This window comes from Urocampus carinirostris, chromosome 3 (genome assembly GCF_059441175.1).
Source record: "Urocampus carinirostris isolate Australia breed hairy pipefish chromosome 3, RoL_Ucar_1.0, whole genome shotgun sequence".
NCBI lineage: Eukaryota > Metazoa > Chordata > Actinopteri > Syngnathiformes > Syngnathidae > Urocampus > Urocampus carinirostris.
In genome coordinates, this window is record NC_142351.1 from 37,768,635 (window position 1) to 37,796,572 (window position 27,938).

The window sequence follows — 27,938 nt, forward strand, 5'->3', positions numbered from 1 at the left end:
AATGAAAAAAACTTGAGCAACACTGGAGTGAATACAAAGCTGCTAAATATGCTTAAAGGAGCTGTACGGAATTTGGAACTTTGTTACTCTCTGCCGCCATCTCCTGTCTTGTGTCATCATTGCAGCCTTAGTCAGTTCGTTTATGATGGGTGTAGCGTTCAAGTAGGTGCATTTTCTTGACACGTTAATATAAACTCTTCTTGGCGTTTTGACTCTACTTGAGGCAGGCCTTTTCTTACTTTCAACAAATTCAAGCTATGCTAATAAATGGAAATAAAGGAAAAAAATCTGCAGGGACAGTCATGACGTCCCTGTCCAGCACTCACCCCTGCCCCCATTCTTTGAACCGAATATGTTTCGCACTGAACAGCTTTACCAAAAGTAAGATAAGAGCAAATAGGTGCAGTGAAGATTAAAGCATAAGAGCTTTTAACATATACTTAATAGAGAAAATATTTAACACAAACAATGCACCCAACTTTAAAAATTGTCAATGGACAGTGTGCCCTTTTTATTAAAAAAATGTGTTGATGGGTCAAGAGGGTTGGAAAAACACGGTAATAGATAAAAATCCAATTTATTTTCAAGCCTAAATGTGCTTAAGTCAACCAGGTGATTTCACAGATATAACCAATTGGTCTCATACAAGATCCGCGATTGAGTGATCACGCTTTAAGCGAACCGCTATGTAGCGGGGTTACTCTTCTTCAGCGAGTTAGCAAGTTAGCAGTGATTTGGTCGAATAGTGTCACCTTGGATAGATGCGCAGCCGTGAGCCGACCAAGGCTGAGTTGAAATCCGTGGGACTGAGTAAGGTGGCTGTCCGCTGCCTGCCGAACCATTTGCCCGGGCGGGAAAATCAAACGGCCCCTCTCGAAAACGTCTTTCCAGCTGTCCACCATAAGTGACACGTCTTGTCTTCACTTTTCTTTGCGTACAACCGACACTGCTCTGTGTCTTCCCCTTTATTTCGTGTCGCCGTGTCCTCGTTTAAATGCACCTTCTTTAATAACACAAGTCCTGGCACAAAAAGAACACATTTATTCGGAGGAACTGTTTGGAGGAATACAGAAAATACACAGGAGGTCCGCCATGTTGGAATTAGGTCACCCCATCTTGTGCACGGGGGGACAATGATTATGCAAACGTGGGACCACGAGTATTTCTGGTGACACCGACGAGGTGTTTACGAAAGGTTGAGAGTACAACGTAAGATGTAAAAAATTAGGTATTCATTTTGTTGAGATGTTTTGATAAAAAAGTGTTATGTTGATTGTGTTTGTGGTGCCACACCTCATACATGGTGTCGTCTATTGCGAAGCGTCTGTTGCTATGGTAATAGTCACGTGGCTGTTCTGCATTAAAGCACTCAAGCAGGCGCTGGCGACAACACCGATCCCTTGTTACCGAGTGACAATGCAAAAGTCTTTGGAACCATCTCTCCAGGTATCTGCAAGTTTTAAAATTGAAGATAAAATCTCCTCATTTTTCAACACTGATATTGAAACCACTGACAATGTGTTTTTCTTACGTCCGGGTACAAGAGTTCTGGCAATATGTTCAGCTCTGGATCACTCCTGTCATTTCCACTTTTCCCACCTTATGCAGTGAACATATAACATTTGGACTTATCATACAGAACAAGAACAATAGAAATGAAATCAATCTTATTCTATGTATAGCAAAATGTTTTATCGTGTTGAGAATTAACTATCAAAACGTACCGCTCACCAAGTTGTTCGAATTAGTTATCTCCATTAACCAAACACAACCTACATTCATCCAACAATTATGCGCGCTCGTTTCTTGAGAGAAAAATTACCAGGAAAGCCGACATTTTCACACGGGGCGGGTGTTTATTTTTTCTAACAGAAGAACTAAGTATACTCAGGAGCCGGCCGAAGTAGTGTCGTTGGAGTGTGTGCGGGAAGCCTTATTCTGAAGTCCTTTAGCTTTCTCTTAATGGCCCATGTCTTCCCGCAAGATGGCGTCTCGGCTCCTCCCATGGGCGTGCCAAGCCGTTGTTTGTTTCCAACGATCTCACAACACAGCGCCTTGATGTCTCGTTTTCCCAAAACAGCGCCTGTCGTCCTGCGTCAGCAAATCCACGAGTCCTGTTATCAAAATTTCCTAGACATAATATTATGCAGCCTGCCCTGTCATTGAACTAAAGCCCAGTCAGTGAATATCTTTATTGCATTAAACTAAGTCAATCGTATAAAATCCTTTATAGTCAAATGTATAAAATCCTTTACACACAAAGATGTCGAGAATGTAAACATATGTTTGGGAATTTTGTCAGCGAATTATTCTTTTGGGTTGAATCTTTAAATGTAGGGTGTGTAGTTTGAGGTGCCCTCAAAAAGTTTAAAACTAAACATTTTCTCTAATAAGTATGAGTTAGTAATGCCGAACTCAGTTTTGTTATGTTACAGCCTCATTCCAAATTGTATTAATTTAATCTCTTATCTCAAAATTCTACAGAAAATACTCCATAATGACAATGTGAAAACGTTTTTGTTTTTTTTTACTTTTTTGAATTTATTAAAAATAGAAAACTAAGAAATCGCATTTACATACGTATTCACAGCCTTTGCCATGAAGCTCAAAATTGAGCTCAGGTGCATCTTTTTTGCACTGATCATCCTTGAGATCTTTCTACAGCTTAACTGGAGTCCACCTGCAGTAAATTCAGTTGATTGGACATTATTTGGAAAGGCACACACCTGTCTATATAAGGTCCCACAGTTGAGTGTGCATGTCAGAGCACAAACACCAAGCATGAAGTCAAAAGAACTGTCTGTAGACCTGCAAGACAGGATTGTCTTGAGGCACAAATCTGGGGAAGGATACAGAAAAATGTCTGCTGCTTTGAAGGTCCCAATGAGCACAGTGGCCTCCATTATTCGTAAATGGAAGACATTTGGAACCATCAGGACTCTTCCTAGAGCTGGCCGGCCTTCTAAACTGAGCGATCGGGGAAGAAGGGCCTTAGTCAGGGAGGTGACCAAGAACCTGATGGTCACTCTGTCAGAGCTCCAGCGTTCCTTTGTGGAGAGAGGAGAGCCTTCCAGAAGGACAAACATCTCTGCCGCAATCCACCAATCAGGCCTGTATGGTCGAGTGGCCAGACGAAAGCCACTCCTTAGTAAATGGAACATGGAAGCCCGTCTGGAATTTGCCAAAAAGCACCTGAATGACTCTCAGACCATGAGAAACAAAATACTCTGGTCTGATGAGACAAAGATTGAACTCTTTGGTGTGAATGCCAGGCGTCATGTTTGGAGGAAACCAAGCACTGCTCATCACCAGACCAATACCATCCCTACAGTGAAGCATGGTGGTGGCAGCATCATGCTGTGGGGATGTTTTTCAGCAGCAGGAACTGGGAGACTAGTCAGGATAGAAGGAAAAATGAATGCAGCAATATATAGAGATATCCTGGATGAAAACCTGCTCCAGAGCGCTCTTGACCTCAGGCTGGGGCGAAGGTTCATTTTTCTGCAGGACAACGACCCAAAGCACGCAGCCAAGATCTCAAAAGATTGGCTTCAGAACCACTCCGTGAATGTCCTGGAGTGGCCCAGCCAGAGTCCAGACTTGAATCCGATCGAACATCTCTGGAGAGATCTGAAAATGGCTGTGCACAAACGTCTCCCATCCAACCTGATTGAGCTTGAGACTTATTGCAAAGATGAATGGGCAAAACTGCTTAAAGATAGGTGTGCTAAACTTGTGGGATCATATTCAAAAAGACTTGAGGCTGTATTTGCTGCCAAAAGGGGATCAACAAAGTATTAAGCAAAGGCTGTGAATACTTATGTAAATGTGATTTCTTAGTTTTCTATTTTTAATAAATTCAAAAAAAGTTGAAAAAAAAAAACTTTTTCACATTGTCATAATGGAGTGCTTTGTGTAGAATTTTGAGATAAGAGATTAAATTAATACAATTTGGAATGAGGCTGTAACATAACAAAATGTGGAAAAAGTGAAACGCTGTGAATACTTTCCGGATGCACTGTAGTATGTTTGTTCCTCCCCACCGTACCTATTTATGTTTATCTTACTTTTACCCTCAGTGTTCCTGCCACGGAGCGCATTATGCCGGAGGAACGGAGGCAGGGAGAATGTAGTAGGTGGTCGGGGGTTCGCAGGGAAGTAAATTCAAGTGTGTGCCGGCGATTTTCTTTCATTAGACCATGAACATGGTGAAAGTTATAAAAGGCCTGTTTAAAATACATTACAAATGCCAACCCAAACCCTCCAATAAGTTAAAAAGGGAAGTTTATTTGGGTGCGTCTAAGAATTTCACACACTTGTGGATTGTGGACAACTTAAACCACTAGAGTTGTAGGCAAAGGGCTGCACGATTAACCAAAAACGAATCAATATCACAATGTGACGTAGTGCGATTGTGTAATCGTAAGACACTATGTTTTTTTTTCAAGGATTGTTTATTTGATTGATCGAGTGTGTGGCCAACTAGAACGGCGCTATATAACAGAGCAGACGAGCTGGTGTTACTGCTTGCTGGCTTTTTTCGTCCTTTTACACACTATTTGGATTAATTGGTTTATTGGTTAATTACTATGTTTATAAATTGTTGATTGGATGAAAACATTGTTTTTGTCTCACTATGAAGGGTGGGGAGGCGGAGTTAGTTAGTTAGTTTTAACCAACATCATCCTTTTTATATATATGAGAAAATAGAAATAATAACAATAATGAGTATAAAAACGGATCCAATCTACCTGCAGATAAGGATGCCTCTCGTCTCAATAAACTGGCGAGGAAAGCGAGCTCAGTTGTGGGCACAGAGCTGGACAGCCTGACAACAGTAGCTGAGAGACGGGCACTGAAAAAGCTGTGGTCAATCGTGGACAATTCATCACATCCACTACACAGCATTATATCCAGACAGGAGAGCAGCTTCAGCGACAGACTGCTGTCACTGTCTTGTACCACGGACAGACTGAAGAGATCTTTTCTTCCTCATGCCATGGGGCTCTTTAACTCCACTCGGCGGAGTAAAGGTCCACATTAAACCACACCCCCTACATTGCATTTTTACCGTACTTTTATTGCAATGTGTATTTTATGTAGCACTATTTAAATACTTTATACAAGACGCTACAGTGGGTATTTGGACATCACATTGGGTTTTTGCATATTGTATTCTTTTTGCTTTATTATTGTATTGTTCTCAGAGCAGGGATGCTGCTGGAAATGTGAATTTCCCTGCGGGGATGAATAAAGTATCTATCTATCTATCTATCTATCTAACTTAACTTTAATATTGGACTACCAGATGGTGCTGTAGTGTGTAGTGCAACCAACAACGAGTGCAAGGTAGGATAAGAACTATGACAACTTCCATCCATCCATTCATTATCTGCACCGCTTATCCTCAGTAGGGTCGCGGGGGTGCCGGAGCCCATCCCAGCGATCTTCTTGCCACACTCGCGCTAACCACTGCGCTGCTGTGATGCCCCTATGACAACTTAGAGGGACCAAAATTTTACCCCCATTTTCTTGTCCAGCCTTTTTCAGGTTTTTGGTTACAGCGGTAGCAAGAGGACTACAATAACCTCATGGTATGTAAAATAAATGCAAATTTCTTGAACAACAATTTTATTTTGTTCTTTAAATGGATGTTCTAATCATAGTTTGTGTATTTTGGATATTTTTTTTACATCAATATATTTTTTTTTAATGAAAGACTTTTTCTACCACTAGGAGGCACTAAATGTTCAACTGTCCCTTTAAACTTTCATATTATGATGGTGCGTCAAACGATCACCTGCGGGCCGCTATTGGCCCCTGGGCCGCATGTGAGAGACCCCAGCCCTAGACTGTCCACCCACCAGGATCTCACACAATTCTATGGGAAACACTTCTCACTATGGTTAATTACAAAGATGAAAACAAGAACCGAAAATTCACTTTTATATAAAAAAAATCATGAATCATTTATTTAGATTTTGTTTAGTTTTCATCATCGCTGGTATTGGGCGGCAGTGGCTCAGGAGGTAGAGCGCCCGTCTTGGGATCAAAAGATCGCAGTTCGAATCCCGGCTCCTCCGTGTCGAAGTGTCCTTGGGTAAGACACTGAACCCCTTATGCCCCAATAAGCAGGTTAGCGCCTTACATGGCTGCACGGCCGCTATTGGAAAATGTGAAGCACATTGTAAAGTGCTTTGGGAAGTCATTGACTTGAAAAGCGCTATATAAATGCAAATTAAAAAAATGCAGAACATCAAAATTTCAATGCTTGTCTGGAAAATCACAATTAGGGTTTTTTCCAAAATTGGGAGCAACATTTCCTGTGGTGAACACACATCAATAGGAACTGCAATGATGATTTCAGCAAGAAAATGGCGTTAGCCAGTGCAATATTTTGAAATTACAGACACCACCCTTCGGTTTGATAAAAAATCCAAATTTTCTGATGATATACAGTGTAAATTGTAACTAAGAATTTCCCCAATCTATTGTATTAAACATGTCATTTTTATTATTTTTGTTTTTATTGTAAAATTTGTTTCTTTGTATTTCCATCGCACTTTCTGTTCCCTTGAACTTGATTGCTCTGTGTTGTTGTTTGGCTGTTTCATGCCAATTTTGTTTGAAATGAAGTAATGTTCAAAAAGAAAGCATTTTTTTTAAATCTGTGTGTTATTGAAATATCCAAATGGTGAAGGATCCCAGCAAATGTATAGGCCTTTGGTGGATACTAATATGAATATAAAAATCGGAAATCGTTATTAAGATAACTTATCAGATCACTGTGTAAAAGTGGAAATGTGACTGTTTCATATGCGATGTAGAAAAATGTTCAATTAATTGGCTGGAAAAATGTCTTGTTGCCACCCAACTGCTATTTCTTAAGAACCAAAGCTTGAGGAATGTTGCTTAAAATAATTCATACCCCTTCAAAGTGCAGATTGGAAAAATCTTTAATAAAGATATTGATAATAAATCTATATTTTCTTCTGATGACCCTGAAGCTCTAATGCATATATTTTGGTAGTGCCCCTTGTGAGAAATTTATTGTCTGAAATCTATAATTTCATAGTTGATAAGCTTGACAATGGGCGGCACGGCGGATGAGTTGTTACCCCGTTGCAGCACAGTTCGGAGGTCATGGGATCAAACTTTCCTGTGTGGAGTTTGCATGTTCTCCCCTTGCTTGCATGGGTTTCCCCCGGGCACTCCTGTTTCCTCCCAGTTTCCAAAAGCATTTCAGGTTAATTCGCCGGTCCAAATTGTACCTAGGTGTGAATGGGCGGGTGAGTTGCCCTGCGACTGGCTGGCAACCAGTTTAGGGGGTCGCCCACCCACTGCTCGAAGACGGCTGTGATGGGCTCCAGCACCCCCGCGACCTTAGTGGGGATAAGCGGTGCAGATAATGGATGGATGGAAGATTGACAATGGGTTCAGACTATTTTGGAAGAATATTGTTCTAGGAATATTTTACTCAGAGCGATATAAATTAATGTCGAAAGAAACCTTCATTGTCAACCTCCTATAAACATTTATTTTCTATATATCAATGTTTATTTCTACATTTACAGATGCAAATTCATGCCTTAACAATTTGAAGTAAAAGTATACATTTTGTCCATCAAGCTTACACAAAACAAGAAGTCAATGGAAAATCACAATATTTGTAAACATTTTGGTATATTTACTTATATTGTTCCCCCCGGGCATCTTAGATTATTCTATTTTTCTTGTAGTTTGGATCGTTTCTACAATTTGGTTAAAATGTTCACGTAATACTGTGTTGGCATTTTGTACGGAAATTTGTATGCGGTTTGTTTAATAAAGCATTTAATAAAACAAAAAAATAGTCCATGATCAGGTAGCTCGGTGACTGGGTGGTTAGTGTGTGACCCCTCGGTGCGAAGGTCCAAGATTCAATTCCAGCTACCGCTGCCTCTCTGTACAGAGTTTGCATGTTCTCCCTGTGCGTCTTTCCTAAGATCACTCTGGTTTCCTAATATGAATTAAAACAATCTATTTATATATGGCACGCAAAACAATACAGTATTACTGAACCCCTGTGCAAAAGTTGTCAACCTCAATCAAAATATTTTATATAAAAGATTGTACACACAATTCTGTTGTACGGACCCAACAAAATTCGTGAATTAAGAATGATCTTCAGATTAAAAGCCTAGTTTTCAGGAAACATTGACGACATGACGCAATGCATCCTGGGTTAGCAAATCCTGCAAACGGAAATTCGAAGTCCTAGGCGGCACGAGCATAGACATGTGAACAAGATCATCAATCTGTTTATGCAATGTATCCGCTCGCCAGGCATGTTGGATGTGGCAAGGCTGAAGATACCATACAATCTGCGAGCGGCAAGCCTAGGACGCAGCCATAAAGAAGAATCGTCTGCACCCACCCGGAGGAGGGAACCGGAGCTCCACTGTGGGGGTCCCGGCAGCAACGGCCTGGTTATTCGGGTGGTTGTGGAAGGTAGAAGTAAGAAGGGAGAGGACCCATCTGGGCATCCCAGGCAGAGGACTGCAGGATGTTGCTTGGGAGGGTGGGAATTTGGATGTAATGATTTTTCAGTTTCCACATACAACATGGCAGAAACGTCGACGTATAGATCAGCGCCAGACGCGTTACCTAAGTTCATGTCGATTCCTCACGAAAAATATCCGAAGGACAGATAAGTTTTTGCAAATACGACAAAACGTGCAGAAGATAATCCAAATGGTTGGTGTCGTGGGAAAAAGCAGACCTTTTAAAATCAGGAGCCTCGACGACAGCATGAAGTACGGAGTCGCAGCGAGCGACGTCAATGAATTGCTCCAAAAAGGTTGCAATTTATTGCAGGTTCGTAACTTTCTTCTGGTTTCGTTCAAACACAATGCCCCAAACGCAAAGAAAATGCGTTTTATTAAATAATCAAGCGGATATTGTGACTTTTGTAATGCTTGTCTATTGTTTGAATATGCTTGTATAACACAGTACATTAGTGTAGTCCTCCTCGGTTTATTAAATAGTGAGATCATAGGTGAGCATCCTCTGGGTGTTACATTTATATTAACGGGTATCTAAAGGAAAAAAAAAACATTTTTCTCAACACGATCGAATAAAAAAAAAACAAAGTGCCAAGGTGAGCGTTAACTTGTCCACTGCCCGCTTATCATGTCGCTTTATGGTGTTTTGCATATATTCTCAACTGGTCTGACTTGAGGACCCACATTAAGCGAAAAAAATGCACTTCACAAATGTATCGAATGAAAGGATTGTACAGTTTAAAGCAGAGATAGTAAAATATATTCACCCCGTTTCAAAATACAAAGTGACCAGCAAAACCCTTCAAGTACTGTATATACTCTCATCTCCGCCTGCATCACATATAAATGCGACATACTAAAAGCCAAATAATAAAATAAGTCCGTACCCCCCAAAATTGTGTACATAATCAAAATAAATCATTAAACATTTAGATAACAATTCTCCTCCGTGATTTGTTACCGTATCGTGGTGGAGCAGTTTGTTTTTCCCAATGATCCTAGGAGGTATGTTGTTTGGGGGCTCAAGCCCCTTGTAGGCTCACCCATGACAAACAGGTTCTTGATTGGGGCCAGACAAAGTGCAACTCATAGACTTCTTATGACAAAAAAAATAACATCGGTGCTCCATATCCCTTGGCCGGATGCGGAGAACCGGGCCTGACATGCATGAAACCCAAGGACGGGGAGAACATGTAAACTCCACATAGGAAGGCTGATGGCTGGATTTAAATCCATGACCTCAGAACTGCACTGCGGACGAGCTAACCACTCATCTACTGTGCCGCCAAGTACCTAAATAATGTTAATGATTCAATATAGACCAATATACAGGTGAAAACTTAAAAATATAACATTTTGAAACATTTTACTGTGCATTCCAACAGCACTTCGATGGTAAACACTTGTACACTATTTTGGTAATTTTCAGTAATTTCCTTCAACTCTATCGTTGTTTCCTACCTTGATTTGTTGTCATGTTGTTTTGCAGTTACCACATTCTGGTGCACATGTTTGTTTATACGCAGATGGCACAAAAGTGACCAAAGATTATTTTTCATCTGTGCCTGACAACGCAGAACTTGTTCTCCTCTGCAAAGGTCAAACATGGGGGGGGGGTATGTTGAGAAGTCTCCCTGTGACTTGAGCTTCACATTGAACGTTTTTTATTTTTGTTTGTTTTTTGTTTTGATTTTTTTAATCGACCCTTTTCCATCAGCTGTGTGTGACGTTGCCAAGTTGCTGAGCTCGGACCAGCCCACCGCTCACCTGGTTCAGGTGGCAAAGGGCCTCCTCTCAGGTGAGAAGTCTCCCAATTGGCGAAAAATCCTGAGCGACCTTCTCCGGAACCTGGAGGACAGGTCTGAGCTGGAGACCAGAGATGAGGATGAAGACTGGTTTAAGGGTGAGGGAAAAGAGGACATTCAACACAGAATTGTTCTATAGAAGTTGTTCTATTCCAGTGTTATTCAAGCTTGTCTCACGTGCCCCAGGAATTTTTTTTAGGCCCAATGCCGAACTGGCCTAAAATATCAATCAGTCTGTCTTCTTTAATTTTAAGGGTATATCAGTACCCATTAAATGGCAATCTGGGCTGCGAAAAGGAAATGTTTTGCATATGATGCGTCATCAAGCTCAATGTTGTCGATCATGCTGAAATTAACAGAAATTGAGCAGCTAGACCAGGGGTGGCGAACAAGTTTGACACAAAGAGCCGAAATTTTTAACTGTGAGAGTAAAAGAGCCACACCACACACCGACCTGCCATGACAGACAGACACACACAAACAGACACAATTAAAAAAATATTATTTCCCATAACACACTCCTCCCCTTATAAAACAACAAGTATTGTTCTTGTGTTGATTTCAAGGAAAGTGTCCACCCTCAATACACACAAAAAAAACTAAACATTTAACAAGGCAAAGACCCGCAGTATATAGTAAATATGATGAGGCAAAGTGCCGCATGCGGCTCTAGAGCTACGTGTTAGCTCGACGATAACTCACTGTACCAGAGACAAATGTTAGAGAAATGAAAAATCAGTTGTCCTAAAAGTTATTAAAAAAAATACACAACATGGAAAACGACTCTTTTGTGTGGATTCAGATTTTGAAGGACATTTGTTATTGTAAATGTAATGTTTTAATTTAAGCCGAGTAATAGTGAGACTACATTTTATGCCAATTTTTTAATAACAAAATATTCGTGGTGCACGATTTACACAAGTTTCGCGTTGTAAATAAAGGATCTAATTTTTAATGTTTTCTTTTGGCGGGTCGGTTTCAAATGCCCCGCAGGCCGTATGCAACCTCAACACAGTCTGTCTGCCCCCGATTTAACAGCTATAAAAGTATTTATTTTAGAGAAAAAAATAAATGTTGATCTGATAGTCTGCTGTTTGCCTCCATGTTGTTTCCCACTCAGGTGTGGAGGCTCGCTTCAAGACCAAGTCCGCCTACTTGATATACAACTGTAAAAACAGAATAAGAAGTTACATGAAAGAGGTGCGCAAAAAGTAACTTAACCTTTGTGACAAATCCAAACTACAGGAACTTCCAATCAGTTTTGTGTCCTCTTTTGCAGCTGGATGAAGCCACCAAAGCTGTGCAGAACGACAAAGTCCAAGTGAGGTGTTTGCAAGCGTCTGAGAGCATCATAAAGATGCTCAAGTCGGACGAATACAACGGCCACTACTTTGACCGCACTGAGAAAGAGTCGCGTCGACTCTGTACAAGAGAGGGCTGGTTCACCTGCCAGGTAACAAACACAGCATTGCCATCTGTGTTTAAAGGAATTCCCCCTCAAAAACCTTTCTCAACTCGGCACAGAGTGTAAAGTGTTCCTCCCCACAGTTATGCAATTACGTTGCAAAATATTCCAGGCTCGAGGGACTCGAGAAATTTAGTATCAAAGTTGACTAATTTGGCTTGTTTCCTCTAGAGCAGCAATGTAATTGAAGGAAGACTACACTTTCAAAACAGCGAATCCTAAACACACATGTGTGGCAGCAATAGACAGCAATAGTTGTGAACAGCGATGGCATATTGCTCATGTCTGCTTAGAGGAATTGGAACTTAACCTTAACGCTTAACCTGTCCCTGGGGTCCTTATTAATGTTTTGTCGGAGTTGCCTCCTTAACCTGCAAAAGCTGCGTAGGGTGAGCTTACCTGCCGCCGTTCTGGTAATATTGGGTGGAACCAAAAATGCGTATGTAAGGAGCTGACTGAGGACATTAAAGGTAACATCCATTCCTAGGGACAGTATATTGTGAGATGCCAATGAGACTTCCGGTTCTGGTTTCCAACATGGCGGCGCGTGTTTACGTAGCGGCTATCCGGCTATCCTACTATTTACCACTGTCCTCCTGCTTTCCTTTTTGGATACATGCGTGGCCAATAAGACCTACGGGAGAAGCTCATCCGACTGGGTGGGTGTCTAAATTTCGACTTTTCGGCCACTTTCTATACAACCTATGACATCCCGAATGAGCTCCAAAGGGACTCGGGTTCGCCCTGCTTTCACGCTCCACCGAAGAAAAAGAAAAAAACGAAGACGACACAAAGACAGAAAACAGAAGCGGGGATGTCGTGCAGGGAAGCGTGTGAAGTTGAAGGAGCAACGACATAAAGATCTGTCTAATCCAACGATCATTTCTTCGTCGATTCTGCCAGTCCGACGCCTGAAGCCCAACGCACACGAACGGCATCTCGTGACGATCTCTACAAAGACTACAGCTAAGTTAAATGATTCAAAGCTAAAATTTGGTCTTTTGAATGTTAGATCGCTTGCTCCTAAAGCTTTACTTGTAGATAATATTATTCACGATTATAAACTTAACTGTATCGGTCTTTGTGAAACTTGGTTACGCCCGGATGAGTATTTAGCGCTAAATTATGCTTCTCCCCCAGACTACGAGAGTAGCCATATAGCACGCACGTTGAAAAAGGGTGGCGGTGTCGCGCTCATTTCTGAAAAAAAACGCTCAAATTTACTCCTCGTACCTCTAATAATCACAAGTCTTTCGAGGCTCTTGTTATGAGGTCCTCTCCATTGTCAATTTATGTGATAACTATCTATCGCGCACCAGGACATACACAACTTACTTAGACGAATTTGCTGAACTTTTGTCTGAACTAGTAACCTATGCAGACAAAATTATAATTATGGGGGACTTTAACATTCATATGAACTCCCCACTCAGTTCACTCACTGTTGCGTTTCAGTCTATAATTGATGCATTTGGTTTTAATCAACTGGTAGATTTGCCAACCCATAAAGATGGAAACACGCTCGACTTGGTTCTGACTCGAGGAGTTTTAACCTCAAACATGATGGTGCTATCGTGTACTACAGTTATCTCGGATCATTATTTAGTTACATTTGAGGTGCTAGCTAAATGTAGTACTAAAAAAACTGAAGGATTCACTGGATGCAATATAAGCACGGGCACAGTTTCTGAGCGCTTTGAACTCCTTCCAGGAGCAGTTGCGTCCTTTCCTTCCTACATAGGTTCCATCGAACCACTCCAAAATGAATTCAACGCTACCCTGGCTAGTGCCCCTGATTCAGTAGCACCCATCCGGCATAAATCACGACCCAAAAGAACCACTCCTTGGTTTAATGATGAAACTAGATCCCTTAAACGAGAATGCAGGAAATCTAAAGGAAAATGGCGCGCTACCAAGCTTGAAGTTTTCCATCAAATCTGGTGTGATAGTTTGTTGAAGTATAAATCAGGCCTGGCCTCTGCAAAATCAGCCTAACTTTCGAAGGTGATTGTGTCACAAAAGAATAATCCCAAGGTCCTTTTCGACACTGTAGCATCGCTCACAAGGCAACAGACTATCCCAGATAGCTCCACTCATTCTGCCCACGACATAATGGTCTTCTTTACTATGAAGATCCAAAGCATACAGGAAGAAATTGCTAAAGACAGTATTAATTCAACACATACTAAAAGCACTCAAATCTATAGATGCACGACATGGTGGCTGTCCAGCGATTTTGTCCCGTTTTAGTGAACTGTAACTCGATAATCTTAAACAGATGGTGAATACGGCCAAACCGACGACTTGCCAGTTTGACCCGCTTCCAGGTTCACTTATTAAAGGTCTCTTTAGCGTTCTTGCACCTTTAGTTCTAAATATTTAAAACATATCACTCTCCTCAAGTGTAGTTCCAGCTGCTTTTAAGTCCGCCGTCATTAAACCCACACTGAAACGACCCAACCTTGATCCAGAAAACGTATGTAATTATAGACCTGTGTCAAACCTACCGTTTCTTTCTAAAGTACTTGAAAAAGTAGTGGCACAGCAGCTGAATGATTTCATGTCCAAGAACAATCTCTTTGAATCAATGCAATCAGGATTCAGAACTAACCACTCTACTGAGACAGCTCTGATTAAGGTAACCAATGATCTCCTACGGGCAATAGACTCGGGCACATCATCACTTTTGCTGCTGCTGGACTTTAGTGCTGCATTTGACACATGGGATAATATCTTGCTAGAACGGTTGGAAAAATGGATTGGTCTCTCAGAAAACGTCCTATTATGGTTCAATCCTACCGCTCAGATAGGACACACTGCGTTAAATATTGAGAATTGACATCTGAGCCATTTAGTGTTACTTGTGGTGTTTCGCAGGTTTCAGTGCTTGGCCCCCTTCTCTTCAGCATTTATATGTTTCCACTAGGTGATATTATTCGCAAGTACAATATCAGCTTCCATTGCTACGCAGATGACACTCAACTCTATCTCCCGATGGATGAATCTGCCACACTAAACTTTGGAAATTTGGAGGCCTGCCTCACTGAGATAAAAGAGCGGATGTCACTCAATTTCCTGCGTCTTAACTCTGAAGACTGAAATGTTAGTTATTGGTCCATCTAAGTCCCATGACTTATTCTCTAAAACCGCTGTGAACATAGACAATTGCCACATCACACAGACAGACTCACTTAAAAAATTAGGTGTCATTTTCGACCCCAATCTGTCCTTTCAAACAAATGTGAAGAAAATTACTGAACCGTTTTCTTCCATCTACGTAACATTGCTAAAATTCGTCCTATACTTTCTCAGTCGGATGCGGAAATCTTATTTCACGCGTTTGTTATCTCCCGTCTCGACTACTGTAATGCACTACTTTCCGGTCTTCCAATGACCAGACTCAAGAGTCTTCAGCTGGTACAAAATGCTGCAGCGAGGCTTTTAACAAGGACAAAAAAGTATGATCACGTCACCCCAATTTTGGCTAACCTGCATTGGCTCCCTGTTAGCCTAAGATGCGATTTTAAGGTTCTCCTACTACTATACAAAATCATACATGGACTTTCCCCCCTCATATCTTTCAGATCTCATCTCCCCCTATGTCCCGGCCCGAAGCCTTCGTTCCGAGAGCGCCGGTCTCCTGGTGATCCCAAGAGCCAAGAAGTGTTCCCCTGGTTCGAGAGCGTTCTCCATCCTGGCACCGGTGTTGTGGAATGCTCTTCCCCCTGAGATCTGATCTGCAACCTAAGTGCAAATGTTTAAATCTAAGCTTAAAACTCGCTGCTACTCTATAGCATACAAATACCCTAAACTTCTTATATGTAATAACTTGTGAAGCCATTAGAGACTTATTGTGATTAAGGACTATACAAATAAAAATGACTTGACTTGGATACAGTGAAGAAAAAAGCAATTGGAACAGCCTGCTATTTAGCTATTTCTCCCACTTAAAAATCATAAAGGGGTCTGAAATTGGCATCGTAGTTGCCTGCCTACTGCGGGAGAGAGAAACTAAAAAGAAAAATCCACAGAAATCATAATGCATGATTTCTTAAATCTACAGCTGCAAATAAGTATTAGAACACCTGTGTATCATGTAGAATTCTGACCCTGAAAGACTTTAGTCCCGTCTAATTGAAGTCCACCTGCACTCCATGTATCATCCTGAATCAGATGCACATATTTGAGGTCCACCCCAAAAAAATCTGAAAGACTTTAACTTGTAGCATGGCGAAGACCAAAGACACCAGCCAAAATTGTACACCTCCACAAGGCTGGAAAGGGCGACGGGCAATTGTGAAGCAGCTTGGTGAAAAAAGGTCCACTGTTGGAGCAATAATTAGAAAATGAAAGAATCTAAACATGACTGTCAAGCTCAATTGGAGTGGATCCCCATGCAAGATATCTCCTCGTGGGGTCTCAATGATTCTAAGAATGGTGAGGCATGAGCCCGAAACTGCATGACGGGAGTTGTTCAATGACCTGAAAAGAGCTGGCGTTACTGTTTCCAAGGTTACTGTAGGTAATACACTAAGACTAAATTAACCCCTGCTTAAACCAGCAAATGTCGAGGCCCAATTTAAGTTAGCATATGACCATTTGGATGTTACAGACAAGTCATGGCATAACGTTTTGTGGTCAGCTGAGACCAAAACAGAACCTTTTGGTCATAATTCCACTCAGCGTGTTTGGACGGAGAAGAATGAAGAGTACAATCCAAAGAACACCATCCCTACTGTGGGTGGTAGCATCATGCTTTGGTTGTGGTTTTCTGCACATGGGACAGGACAAGTGCACAGCATTTAAGAGAGGATGGTTGTGGGTCATGTATTGTGAGATTTTGTGGAACGACCTCCTTCCCTCAGTCAGAACATTGAAGATGGATCAAGGCTGGGTCTTCCAACACAACAACGACCTGAAGCACACAACCAGGAAAACCAATGAGTGGGTCCGTAAGAAGCATATCAAGGTTCTAGCATGGCCCAGCCAGTCTCCAGACCTGAACCAAATCGAAAATCTTTGGAGGGAGCTCCAACTCCGTGCTTTTCAGGGACAGCCCAGAAACCTGAATGATCTAGAGAAGATCTGTGTGGAGCTGGCCAAGATCCCTCCTGCAGTCTGTGCAAATCTGGTGAAAGGAAAGGTTTGACCTCTGTAATAGTAAACAAAGTCTACCGAACCAAAAATTAACATTCATTTTAACAGGTGTTCATATACTCATTTGCAGCCATAACGCTCAAATAAATCGTGAAGAAATCATGCATTCTCGGCTTATTCATTCTTTGTCAGACAATGTATTGTTACAGCCATTAAACGTGCTTTTTAAATTTGCCTTCGCCTCCTTTTAGTTAGGCAATTGTGCCTTTTTGTTGGTGGTTTTGTCCTTGTGTGTCACAATTTTTATTATTTTGTCCAACTAGTTTTCCCATTTTGTTTGCTCCAAGGTTAGCGCTTATTGGCTGCCCACCGTGTGTTCTTTCGCCAGCTAGCCTGCCGTTGGCGCCGGTTTTGACATGTCCCCTTGGTTTATTCCTGTCCCGCTTCGCATTGATTGCCGTAGCTGTTTGCACTCTTGCCGATTTACGGTTAGCCTGGCTGCTCACTGCGTACTATTTGGTCAGCCAAAGCGTAGTGTTTTTCTGCAGAGGCTGCGGCCGCTTTGTTTTGAATGGTGCCAGTTAGACACTGGTTGGCAACTCGCCGTGTGATATTTCTGCCAGTTAGCTCCCTTTTGGTTGCTTGCCCTTTTTTGTGCCGTTGCCGCATCATTGGGAGTACGTTTTGAATAGGAAGATTTTCTGTGACTCCCATTCTCAATCCTAAACAGATTTTTCTCTCATCCATAGGGCTCCTTCGACCAGACTCGATGCTCATCTCTCCACTCCATTAACCCGTACGGCAGCAGAGAAGGCCGCATTGTGTTTAGCACATGGAATTTAGACCACAGGTTGGGTATTTTCCCTGAGTTATAAAGAAACAGAAATAAAATCAGCCTTTTGTGTAACGTTGAATACTATGATAAGTAAACAGTTTATTTGTACACAGGATTGAAAAGAAGCGTACCATAATCCCCACCCTCATGGAAGCGCTGCAGAATCACTCAAGCGAGGATATCAATTTGACCTACTTCTACAGAATGCTGTTTACGCGGGACAACCTGAAGCTGGTCCACATCGTGTGCCACAACAAAGGAGCCCATAAACTGCTCTGTGACCCTAACAAAATCTTTAAAAGCAAGCGTAAGCGCAAAAAGCTGCGCTTAAAATGAATTTTTAATGTTTTTAATCAACCAGACAACCCAGAGGAATGACTGCAGACTTTGTTTAAAGTAAAAAACACATAACACTGCTGGTGGATGATACTCTTGGCACGGCAATGCTTTCTGAATTTAATGTTTATCAGAAATAGTTTGAGACAATCACATTGTCTGAAAGTTGCATAGTACAATATAAACAGTGTAAGGAATGGATTTAAAAAGTTAAACAAGCATGAACATATACAAAGCGTCCAAAGTGACCTGTTCAATTTGTTCTCGACATGGTCAAGCTCACTGATAAGATATTTTTTAAATATGAGTACAGGTGAATATGTATTCAAGCTGCCTATGTGAATATAGCATCAGCATGAAATGCCAGAACAATTTCAAACGTTAAATTGTTCTTTCAAACAGACTGGCTGTGGTCACTTAAAATAGTATAAGAAAACAATTTGTTGAAGCCCAGGTTATACTTTCACAATTTATTTTGGCCACTAGTGTGAAACAGATTATTGCTTTTTAAGACTGGATTTGTAACTACAGGTGCAAGCAGTTACTCAACAGACTGCACATTTTTTAAATTATTCATGTTGTTTCCAATAGCTCTATTAGAATTTAGATTTTGTGATTCCACTTCATTGAACTATTGTATTCTCTATTTTCTGTAGCAGACCGATTATCTTGGGTTGAAACTAAATAATATGGTTAACGTGCTATGATCCCAAAGTACTATATTTAAATTGATATAGCAAAATGTTAGATGTGTTACCTAGTTAGAGGGAAGAACTTGAAATGAGCAAAAAAGTTTGACATACTCTGGTAGACAATTTTGCCCATTTTATGATTTTCTCGTTTTGAAAAATGGTTAAACATTTGTTAGAACGATGAAATTACACAATATATTTAGTTTTTGCTTGACATGGCAAATTATTAAGTATAACCCTTATACACTCTTGATGAAGTTCATTTAATTTAAAAAATATAAACAACAACATTATGGGATGAAAAAAAAGTAAAATATCAACAGCTTAATAAGAGAAAATGAAGCAAAATAAGTGCTCGTTAAATGGCCTATTGTTTGAATATAGTAAGTCCCAAAATCTAAAGGCAATGTTGGCACACAAAAACAATGTAAATGCTGTGGACATAATAAATTTGGTAAAACTGCAGTATCAAAACATTAACATTTTAACCAAACTCAAAGTGGTGTTTTTCAACCAAAAAGGAGCCTTACTGTATTTGTAGGAAGTATTTGCGCCTAGGGCTGGAGAATATTCAAGGGACCTAGTGTTGAATTGATTGTTGGTTGCCAAATGACTTTGTTGAAGAAGTGTCTCGGACCAATGACGTTCGTGACAAATTGCGTACATTGGCTGACTTCTCACAGAACTGGACCAATCACGTTCACATAAACCTACATTCTGCAACTACTAAAGCCTGTCCAATTCAACCAATTGCGCCGGAGGAGAGTCCAGGCAGTGCTAAACTTTTGCCGAACAAAATGACTTCAAGATTGGCAAATAAGCAAAGTGCTCCAAGTATGGCCAACTTGGGACGTGGCTTTCTGGTCATGTTTCCTTACTTCTGCCTCATAGATGGGGGCTTCATCGTGTCTGGGGGCTGGCTCCAGGCCAAACTGGAATCTGTTACACAAAACTTTCAGGTATTTATACCTTTTTCATGAAACAATTTAAGCAGTTATTAAGGACTTTCAAAGACAGTTTTCTCCAGTACTAAAAAATAAGAAATATTGTAAATCAATCCCTGTTGTTTTGAGTTCTGCCCGTGGGAAAAAGAACCAGAAAATTTGATCAATCTTAAGCCAAGTTTTAAACCAACAGCTATCCTTGACTTAAAGGGGCATAGAAAATGAAACCAAGTTTCTGAGCCCATTTTTATTAGTGTTTATTCGTGCTGCCGTCTGTTTGGTCTATGTACTATCAAATTGTCTTGTTCTTCTTACTGACAAAACTCTGACATCAAACTGTAAGGCAAGTCAATTGTTCTAAAGTTTAAATTATGTGTGAACTATAGGGCGTGATGGCATTATTTTAAGCAGACTTGTTTTATTTTTCTTCATTTAACGCGTGGTCTACCGAGTCAGACTACCAAGAAACATTGCAACATTTTCAAGCACTTCACCCAAAATTCATGCACTTTTGGAAAATTCAAAACAAAATAAAATTCGAGGATTTTCAAGAATTTCAAGCACCCGTACGAACACTGAGCTTTGCACACGACTGCCTGGCGGCTGCAGTCCAAGACGCAGCCTTAGGAGGGGAAAAGCACTGCCACAGAGGGGCTGGCTGGACTGACACCAAAAAGAAAAAGGAAACACCACTTTGCAAACAGCTGGTCAAGCAAGAATACAGCCGCACCATCTTCAAGGCCCAGGGTTTGCCCCAAAAGTCTTGAAGCTCTATTGCGTACCATTTAAGGGAATCAACTGTGGCTGGCAGTACAGCAGGCAAGAGTGCACCGCCTGCTGTTAAATATCTGTGAATTTTATATTTAGGCCCCCCTGGCTATTATGCACATAGGTTTTTTGTTTTTAGTGCATTTTTAATGTTATATATGCTGACTTTACTTTGTATTATTTATGGCAAGCGGCACGGCAGATGAGTGGTTAGCACGTCAACCCCATGTTTCAGAGTTCTAGGGTTCAACTCCGGCCTCCCCATGCGGAGTTCGCATGTTCTCCAAATGCTTGCGTGGGTTTTTCCAGGCATCCTGGTTTCCTCTCACATTCCGATAAAATGCATGTCAGGTGGATTGGTGGGTCCAAATTGTCTCTACGTCTGATAAGTGACAGGGTTTGTTTGTCTCTTGTGTGCCCTGTGACTGGCTGGCAACTCATTGAGGGTGGCAACTGCCCCGTATGGACTCCCGTAACCCTAGTGAGGATAGGCGGTGCAGAAAATGGATATTTATGCCAATTTGTGTAACGTAAGGCAAATTAAACGTGTTTATGTCAGCATCACCATGTCATTTTCAATAAAGCCATGATTTCTGTTACTACATCATGTGTTAACAGACTGCCCTGATAGCATGTGGCCAAATTGAATCCCGCATAATTACTCTACAATCTTGACATACTTCCGGAGTGGCGCCATTCCAAACCACAAGTGGAAAAGGCCCAGTCCAGCAACTGTGCCCGCTGTACAAACCTAGTTGCACACTATCACATCAGACGTTGTCCCACCTATTGGTGTCAGGAAGGAGTTACCATCTAGACGACAATAAATAACTGCACTTGTCATTCAGTAAAAATAATCCCACATTAAATGTGAACAAATAACAAGTGTTATAAACCCTGGTTCACCATTTGGTTTGTTAATTTTCACAAAAAGTCGACGTTCAACTGTTTTAAAGTGACTGTTTTGAGGTCAGTCTGACAAATAATTAATAGCTACGCTTACCATACCCGCATACCACATTTTCTCACATACCAATTCCAGGGCCAAAGCGTCAATGACTATGGTGCTTGCGACAGCTCCGTGGGCAAAATTAGTCTATTATGGCTGAAAAGTCCATCAAAGGGGTTTCCCCTACAAAGAGTCCTTGTTTTCTTTTTCCGTGCTTGCCTCCACCTCATCCTCGTCGCTGTCTGCTGGAGCAAAGTAATGCCGCCGTCTGTAAGGCTTTTGAAAACGGGAAGAAGTCGCTGATGTTCTCTGAGGAAATTCCTGCTAAGGAAAATACATTTGTTTTGCTTAAACTGGCAACATTTTGCATCAGTTTACCTACCTGTACGGTGTCCAGATTTCCAAAGAACTGCCCCACAGGAAGAATCTGGTTGCTGTCATCATCGGGGAAGAGGTTCTTTTCCGTTTCTTGGCAATCCATGACCTCAAGTTCAGGCATGTCAAGTCCATCGTACATAGTGCAAGTGTCCAGCAAAAGAGACGCTTGGAGCGCATTCTCCTTTCCTTCTTGTCCGTCCAGCAGCGGTGATGCTGTGCACCTCCGCCTGCCTGCCAACAGGAGGCACTCACAGCTGATACAGGACAGTCTCTCTTCTTCACTGCCCACTTCATTGTCAGTGCTAACTGCGGAGTTGTGTTCTGCTGATGGATGCATCTTCTGACCCTTCTCATATTTCCTTCTTGTGGCACAATTCTGTGATCCAGATAAAAGACCAAACTAGCAGTGAGTCATAAACAGAGCCCGTTCCGATTTGAGCTGGACAATCGATCAAATGATACAAACATCGCAATGGTTGTGAACTCAAACGCGAATAAATGTGTCAGAGACAAAGTTTGCTTTTAAATAATCCGTAAGGGTTTTAGAACTTCTTTACCCGCTACCGCCATCGTGTGGCTTATGTCATAATTGCAGCCCTAGCTCATTCATGATGCGTGTGCCAAGTACGTAAATTTCTCAGACACGCTCAAATAAACCCTTTTTTACATCTTTGAGGTACAATAAACTCATAAGCATATTCACAATTCAGATTTTAAAAATTCACATCATCAAAAACATAATTGAGGAAAAGAAAGACTGACTTAAATTGAGTCACCGAGTTGACACCTATTATAAATTAAATATTGTATCACTTATCTTTCTATTTTGATTAAAACATATGTGATTTTTTTCAGGTGTACATTGATAAAAATTGTGAGCATTCAGTTCCACTAATTGGGATGCTTTTTTAATGTGAGACTGCTCTTGAACTTCATATTTTTAGGTAAGTAGATCATTTTGACTTGGTCATTTCATAAGTACCTCACACTCTGAAAACGTATGAGTACCTCTGTCCTAGAAAAATCACAGACCGTTGAGTTATTTTCAGGACCGGTCTGCAAGCTACTCAGGTGATCTTAGCGGGCTACTTGGTTCAATGATGTTGGTGACCCCTGCATTATAATATTTACCTCTAATCTGGTAATGAATATTGAAATGTATGTTTTCTATAAGCTCATACTTACCGAAGAGTTATTGCGTATTTTAGATTAATGCTACTGTTTGTGTCCTATTCTACCAAAAAGGGAATATGTGGTGTCGTGTAATACACTCCCCTTCCTGCGGTGTCGCTGTATACTAATGTGCAGCCTTGTACTTGTGCTTGAGAACTACCGAGGAAGAAGTTAAGTAAAATACAATAAAGGGACATTCAGTGGCAAAATACTACAAGGGGGCACCCTTTTTGACGAATAAAAGGAGGAAAAAATGTTTGCCGTCCTTCAGTTGATTTCCGTAAAAGATAGAGTTATTGAGTAAACCAACCTTTTGGTTGGTTGTGGCGTCAGAGATATTCTTCCGCTTTCTGCGTTTCGATTCGTTGAGTTGACCAGACATCTGGAATAAAAGCCAAGAGTAAACATATTTTAGGATTTAAGAGTTGAAAATTGGCTTATCAACCGCTGTGTTTCCACACCGCCTTCGTATATGTAGATACAATGTAAATATACTCTCTGTGTATCTCATAGACCCCTTTGCAGCCTACGTCATCAGCGGAGAATGCGTGCGCATTGTTGACCCGGAACAACGGTAGTGGCAGTTCGAATTTAAAGGGAGCGAGTTTTTCTATTAGACTCGAAATTCAAAAAACTAAATGTCCAGCTGTTGTGTATACCGGTGCACGAATTGCAGTTTTAAGGAGCACATTTTTTTGCAGTTCCAAGTGGAAATGAGCCTTTTCAAAATCACCTTAGGAGACTATGGCTGCAAACCATTAAAATGGCAAACTAGACAAGGACATCATTAGGAATACCCATGTTTGCTGTGTCCATTTCTTTTCTGCAAGTTGTCATGGCGATCTGGTTTAGATTTATTTGAATGTTGAATGCCTCAGTAAGTGTAAATAAGATACGTGCCGGATGAGAAAATGCTCTGTGCTTGCTGCCAATGCTTACTATAGACTGTAAGTTCGCTACAACTGGTGCTAGTGGATAGATCTTTAACAATCATATTTAATACTATAATATTACTACTGTATGTTGTCCTGCCAGCACTAACAATCAATTTAACTCATTTAATGCCAAACGTTTCTCAAAAGGGAAAAGTCGGTTAGCCTATTTTGACTTGTTTTTGAAGGCCTACAAAAAAATGTAGTTCAGAAGTCATATGTGCATTAAAATAATCAAAAGAAAGCTTCAACCCTCATCTTTCATTAGGAAAAAAATGATTGTTTCTAGCTTTTACCATTGTTTGGTTGACAACTGTTGAACATTGCCATATTTCATGAAAACACCCATTTCTATTAAAACTGAAAAAAAACGACTTTTTCTTCCAATATCTAAACAATGCTTTCCATAAACACAAGGACACTTTGCTTGCAAAATAACATTTTCAATTCAAGAATACAAAAGTTATTGCATGAACTTTGCAAGGACTCTTCAGTGACCCATGTTTCCAGTGACGTGATCAGACAATTTTGGTCACCAAGGGGATCACGTTTCTGCGGTTGTGCACAAAACATCATCCCTCTCTGTGCAGACGATGAAGGGACTCTCCTCTTTTTAGAAAGAAAAAAAGCTCTGCCATTACTTTTCCTTACTTACACTGCTTCACTACCTACTTGCCATATGGGGCGACCTACACACTCCAATCTCTAGATACAGGAAGCAAGACTAGGAAGTGAAGGCTCCCTCTATGTGGGGACAAAGATCTGATCAAAGCCACTCCTGCCTTTTAATGGTGATTTTTCATACTGAAACTTAGAGGCTTGATACTTACTGATGAGCTGCGTCTAACCCTTCATAATAGTTTTTTTTTTGTAATGTATTTTTACATTTAAGCACTTAGGGACAAGGCTTCTGAAACTGTAATTATACATTATGGCACTGAATAAGTTCAAGTGAGTGCAACACAACGAAAGTCAATTCTAAAGTTGAACCTGTGTGTGAATTAAGCTACTGTTAATATGAACTGGTCATATGAGCCACCTTTTTCGTCCATTTAACTTGCTGGTATGAAAAAGGTATTTTACCCGTTAGTTGCCCCATTTTGTCAAGTGCTGTATGAAAGGCAAAAAAAAGTCCCACATTTTTGTGCTCCACAAAGTAGCTAACTCCATCTAGGTGTGACAACAATCAAAAACAGTTTTTTTGTTGTTGTTGAATTTGATCACTAAAATAAAGTCGCTATCTTGTTACTTGCAAATACTTTGTGCTTATTTTAAATATAACTATTTACGATCCACGTTTGTCAAAGAGGCTGCTGTATACAGACTGTATTCCACCCTTCTGCCTCAACAATTCACACGCATCTACGCTACATCACTTTTGTTTACAAACACGGAGAGGGGTCTATTGACTGTTCCTAATCATGTGACAACATCCAGGCAACCCAAAAAGTGGCTGCCATACTGGTTGGGTGTAAATCGTACCTTAATATTATTGTGATTGGCTTGGAAATCTGGCGATCAAACCTCTATATTGGCTGTTGTCAAACGTCCCGGGCCAAGTTATGACAACATAGATGTACAAACAAGACCCATACGCTCTACAAAAAGAATTTGGTGTAGAGTTTGGAGTTGAAATATTGAGATTTCAGGGACTCATTTCAGGCTGTGACCGGCACACAGTCATTGACAAGGTGTTTTGGTGTGCCCAGGCCATCCTCATGGGTCGCATGCGTTCATTCGGAGCATATGTCTTCCCTCCACTCACCGGATAAATGTGCAATCTTTTTAGCCTGCCTTTCATGGACATTCTGGGCTTTAATTGGAGCTAATTTTGTCCGAAAATGGGCGCAATATTTTCGCCTAGGGTTTATGTTGCACGACCACTATCTCCGAATGGCACATTGCACGTCAGGTTCTTGCTCTGGCCATAACTTAACAGGTAACAGCATAAATGGATGATCAATTGATGAATAATCTTTTTGTCATTATACGATGGTACAACAAAATTGGAGGGCATATCATTACAGTACAAGAAGTGATGTAGCAAGCGACCGCCAGCATCGATTGAGCAAGGTCTCTGTGAAGATTAAAATACAACCGTCAGTTTTCCACTAGGTGTATCTCCAAGTCATCCGTTTCATGAGTTATGGACTCGGCCTGTATTTGCGAGAGTTGTTACGTGGCCTCCAACGCTGCCTACATCGCTTCCTAGAAAAATAATAATCCGCAGAGCACCCGGTGGTCTCAACAATTCGTCAGTGATGTTGTAACGATGTCTGTAACCGATGTCATCAAGCTCCTCTCCATCCAAAGACTAACTTTACACAAAAAACATTGAATTAGTGTGCCAAGAGTTGCTTTGTCTGTGCGTGTTGCCATCCATACATCCATTATCTGCACCGCTTATCCTCAGTAGGTTCGTGGGGGTGCTGGAGCCCATCCCAGCTATCATCCGGCAGTGGGCAGGGGACACCCTGAACTGGTTGCCAGCCAGTCGCAGGGCACACAAGGACAGACAATTCGCCCGCTCATTCACACCTAGGGACAATTTGGACCGGCCAATTCACCTGACATGCATGTTTTTGGAATGTGGGAGGAAACCGGAGTACCCGGAGAAAACCCACGCAAGCACGGGAAGAACATGCAAACTCCACACAGGGGGTAAGATCTCACGACCTCAGAACTGTGCCGCACGTGCGCTAACCACTGCCCCACCGTGCTGCCCGCGTGTCGCCATATTAGATCAATTTCAAAGTACTTGGAAATAAAAGGTAAAGTCACACACAAAAAAAAAAAACATACACATTCTTCTTTCATTTGAACGTTCAACAAAATTAAGTCTAGACGCGTGATAACATCAATCAGTCAGTGGGATCCAAACAATTTGGCCATGTCACACGAATAAGGTCATGGTATAAACTGACATGAATTCCGCCTTTTTGCCTCAACAATGCGCGCGCAGCTAGGCTTTTACAATTGTTTACAAGCACCGAAAGGGTTCTATTCTATTATTCCCGCGTATCTGATTAAACAGCCACATCTGTGTTCAACGTGTTAAGATTTTGACCGTTGCTCACTTGGAACACAGAAGTCTCGCGTCAGTCAAGTTGCTGTTTTTCTTGGCAAACAACACCGAGAAAGACAAACTGATATATTTAAAGAAATAGATTCAAAGTTGTAATGAATTCTAGACAACGATTGAAGTACATATATGCAAACACTCGACCACTCGAGTTGTCAGCTAGACACTGACCTCGTGCATCGTCGATTGGAACAACTTCTTCAATCTAAATTGCTGACTACTTCGTCTTTGGGTCAGCTGTCATTCCCGATGTGACGTTGACGTCCTTCTTCTCTGAATGTTTTTGGTTCTCGAGAAAAAAAAACCTTTGGGTAACGCCTCGTCTCATTTCCCCATTTGCTTGTTTCCTGTAACTGTCCCAGGGATGGGTCGTTCACAAACGAAACAGCTCTATGAGCCGACTCTTTGGAGTGAACAATGGAAGCCAATCGCCCATAAAAAAGAAAATGAGCCAGGTGTAAATTATTATTTGAATTATCTATCTATCTATCTATCTATCTATCTATCTATCTATCTATCTATCTATCTATCTATCTATCTATCTATCTATCTATCTATCTATCTATCTATCTATCTCAATTTATGACTTTTTCTTTTTCCTACTCTCTTTCTCTCCCTTTATTTTCCTCTCTATATAAATGCAGATCATTTCATTTCTCTCACTCCCTGTCTCTCTCTCATAGTCTCTCTCTCTATCTATCTCACTATCCCTCTCACTTTCTTTCTCATTCTCTCTCTCTCTCTCTCTCTCTCTCTCTATTTCCCTCTCTTTCTTTCATTCTCTTTCTCATGCTCTCTCTCTTCCTCTCTCTTTCTTATCCACTCCATCTCGCACTCTCTATTTCTCTACGGCTCCTCATCTTTTTTTTATTATTTTTTTTCTTTTTTTGGCACAACAGTTTCCAGTTTTACACAATAAGCACACGCTGCAGCTGATGG

General features: G+C 41.0%; 3 protein-coding genes across 7 annotated transcripts in view; 1 reads left to right on the forward strand and 2 right to left on the reverse strand.

Moving 5' to 3' along the window:
* nphp4 (nephronophthisis 4) overlaps positions 1-1,233 on the reverse strand; it is a 216,020-nt gene extending 214,787 nt beyond the window's left edge. Inside the window, exon 1 of the mRNA XM_088331685.1 lies at positions 753-1,233. Coding sequence (XP_088187811.1) covers positions 753-902 — 150 coding nt within the window. The 5' untranslated portion in view covers positions 903-1,233. The remainder of the gene's footprint in view (positions 1-752) is intronic.
* Positions 1,234-1,235: 2 nt separating this feature from the next.
* On the forward strand, positions 1,236-19,238 carry dffb (DNA fragmentation factor, beta polypeptide (caspase-activated DNase)). 4 transcript variants are annotated; one of them, XM_088331688.1, is made up of 9 exons: positions 1,364-1,446; positions 4,080-4,132; positions 4,758-5,033; positions 10,070-10,159; positions 10,261-10,446; positions 11,469-11,548; positions 11,628-11,801; positions 17,660-17,760; positions 17,859-19,238. In XM_088331688.1, the coding sequence occupies exons 2-9, from the start codon at positions 4,102-4,104 to the stop codon at positions 18,079-18,081; spliced, it is 1,161 nt and encodes a 386-aa protein (XP_088187814.1). In that variant the 5' UTR covers positions 1,364-1,446; positions 4,080-4,101; the 3' UTR covers positions 18,082-19,238. The 4 variants fall into 4 exon arrangements, with proteins under 4 accessions (XP_088187815.1, XP_088187814.1, XP_088187816.1 ...); XM_088331690.1 differs by lacking the exon at positions 4,758-5,033 and having other exon boundaries at positions 1,369-1,446; XM_088331686.1 differs by lacking the exons at positions 4,080-4,132; positions 4,758-5,033 and adding an exon at positions 8,326-8,856 and having other exon boundaries at positions 1,378-1,446; positions 10,033-10,159.
* c3h1orf174 (chromosome 3 C1orf174 homolog) lies at positions 18,166-27,362 on the reverse strand. Of its 2 annotated transcripts, none has more exons than XM_088331692.1 (4): positions 27,171-27,362; positions 23,296-23,367; positions 21,817-22,188; positions 18,166-21,755 (listed from the first exon to the last, which is right to left on the reverse strand). In XM_088331692.1, exons 1-4 carry the CDS (start codon positions 27,177-27,179, stop codon positions 21,618-21,620), a joined length of 591 nt encoding a protein of 196 aa, XP_088187818.1. In that variant the 5' UTR covers positions 27,180-27,362; the 3' UTR covers positions 18,166-21,617. The 2 variants fall into 2 exon arrangements, with proteins under 2 accessions (XP_088187818.1, XP_088187817.1); XM_088331691.1 differs by having other exon boundaries at positions 18,166-21,758.
* Between the last annotated feature and the right edge of the window lie 576 nt (positions 27,363-27,938).

What these genes read in the sequence shown, in the direction of transcription:
- dffb (XM_088331686.1), top strand. Translation starts at nt 8,578, where the DNA reads ATGATTTTTCAGTTTCCACATACAACATGGCAGAAACGTCGACGTATA. An exon ending in AAGGTTGCAATTTATTGCAG is followed by an intron (nt 8,857 to 10,032) that starts GTTCGTAACTTT and finishes GTTGTTTTGCAG; the next exon opens with TTACCACATTCTGGTGCACA. An exon ending in AGGGCTGGTTCACCTGCCAG is followed by an intron (nt 11,802 to 17,659) that starts GTAACAAACACA and finishes TCTCATCCATAG; the next exon opens with GGCTCCTTCGACCAGACTCG.
- c3h1orf174 (XM_088331691.1), bottom strand. An exon ending in ACGCCACAACCAACCAAAAG is followed by an intron (nt 22,189 to 23,295) that starts GTTGGTTTACTC and finishes TCTGGATCACAG; the next exon opens with AATTGTGCCACAAGAAGGAA. An exon ending in GAAATCTGGACACCGTACAG is followed by an intron (nt 21,759 to 21,816) that starts GTAGGTAAACTG and finishes TATTTTCCTTAG; the next exon opens with CAGGAATTTCCTCAGAGAAC.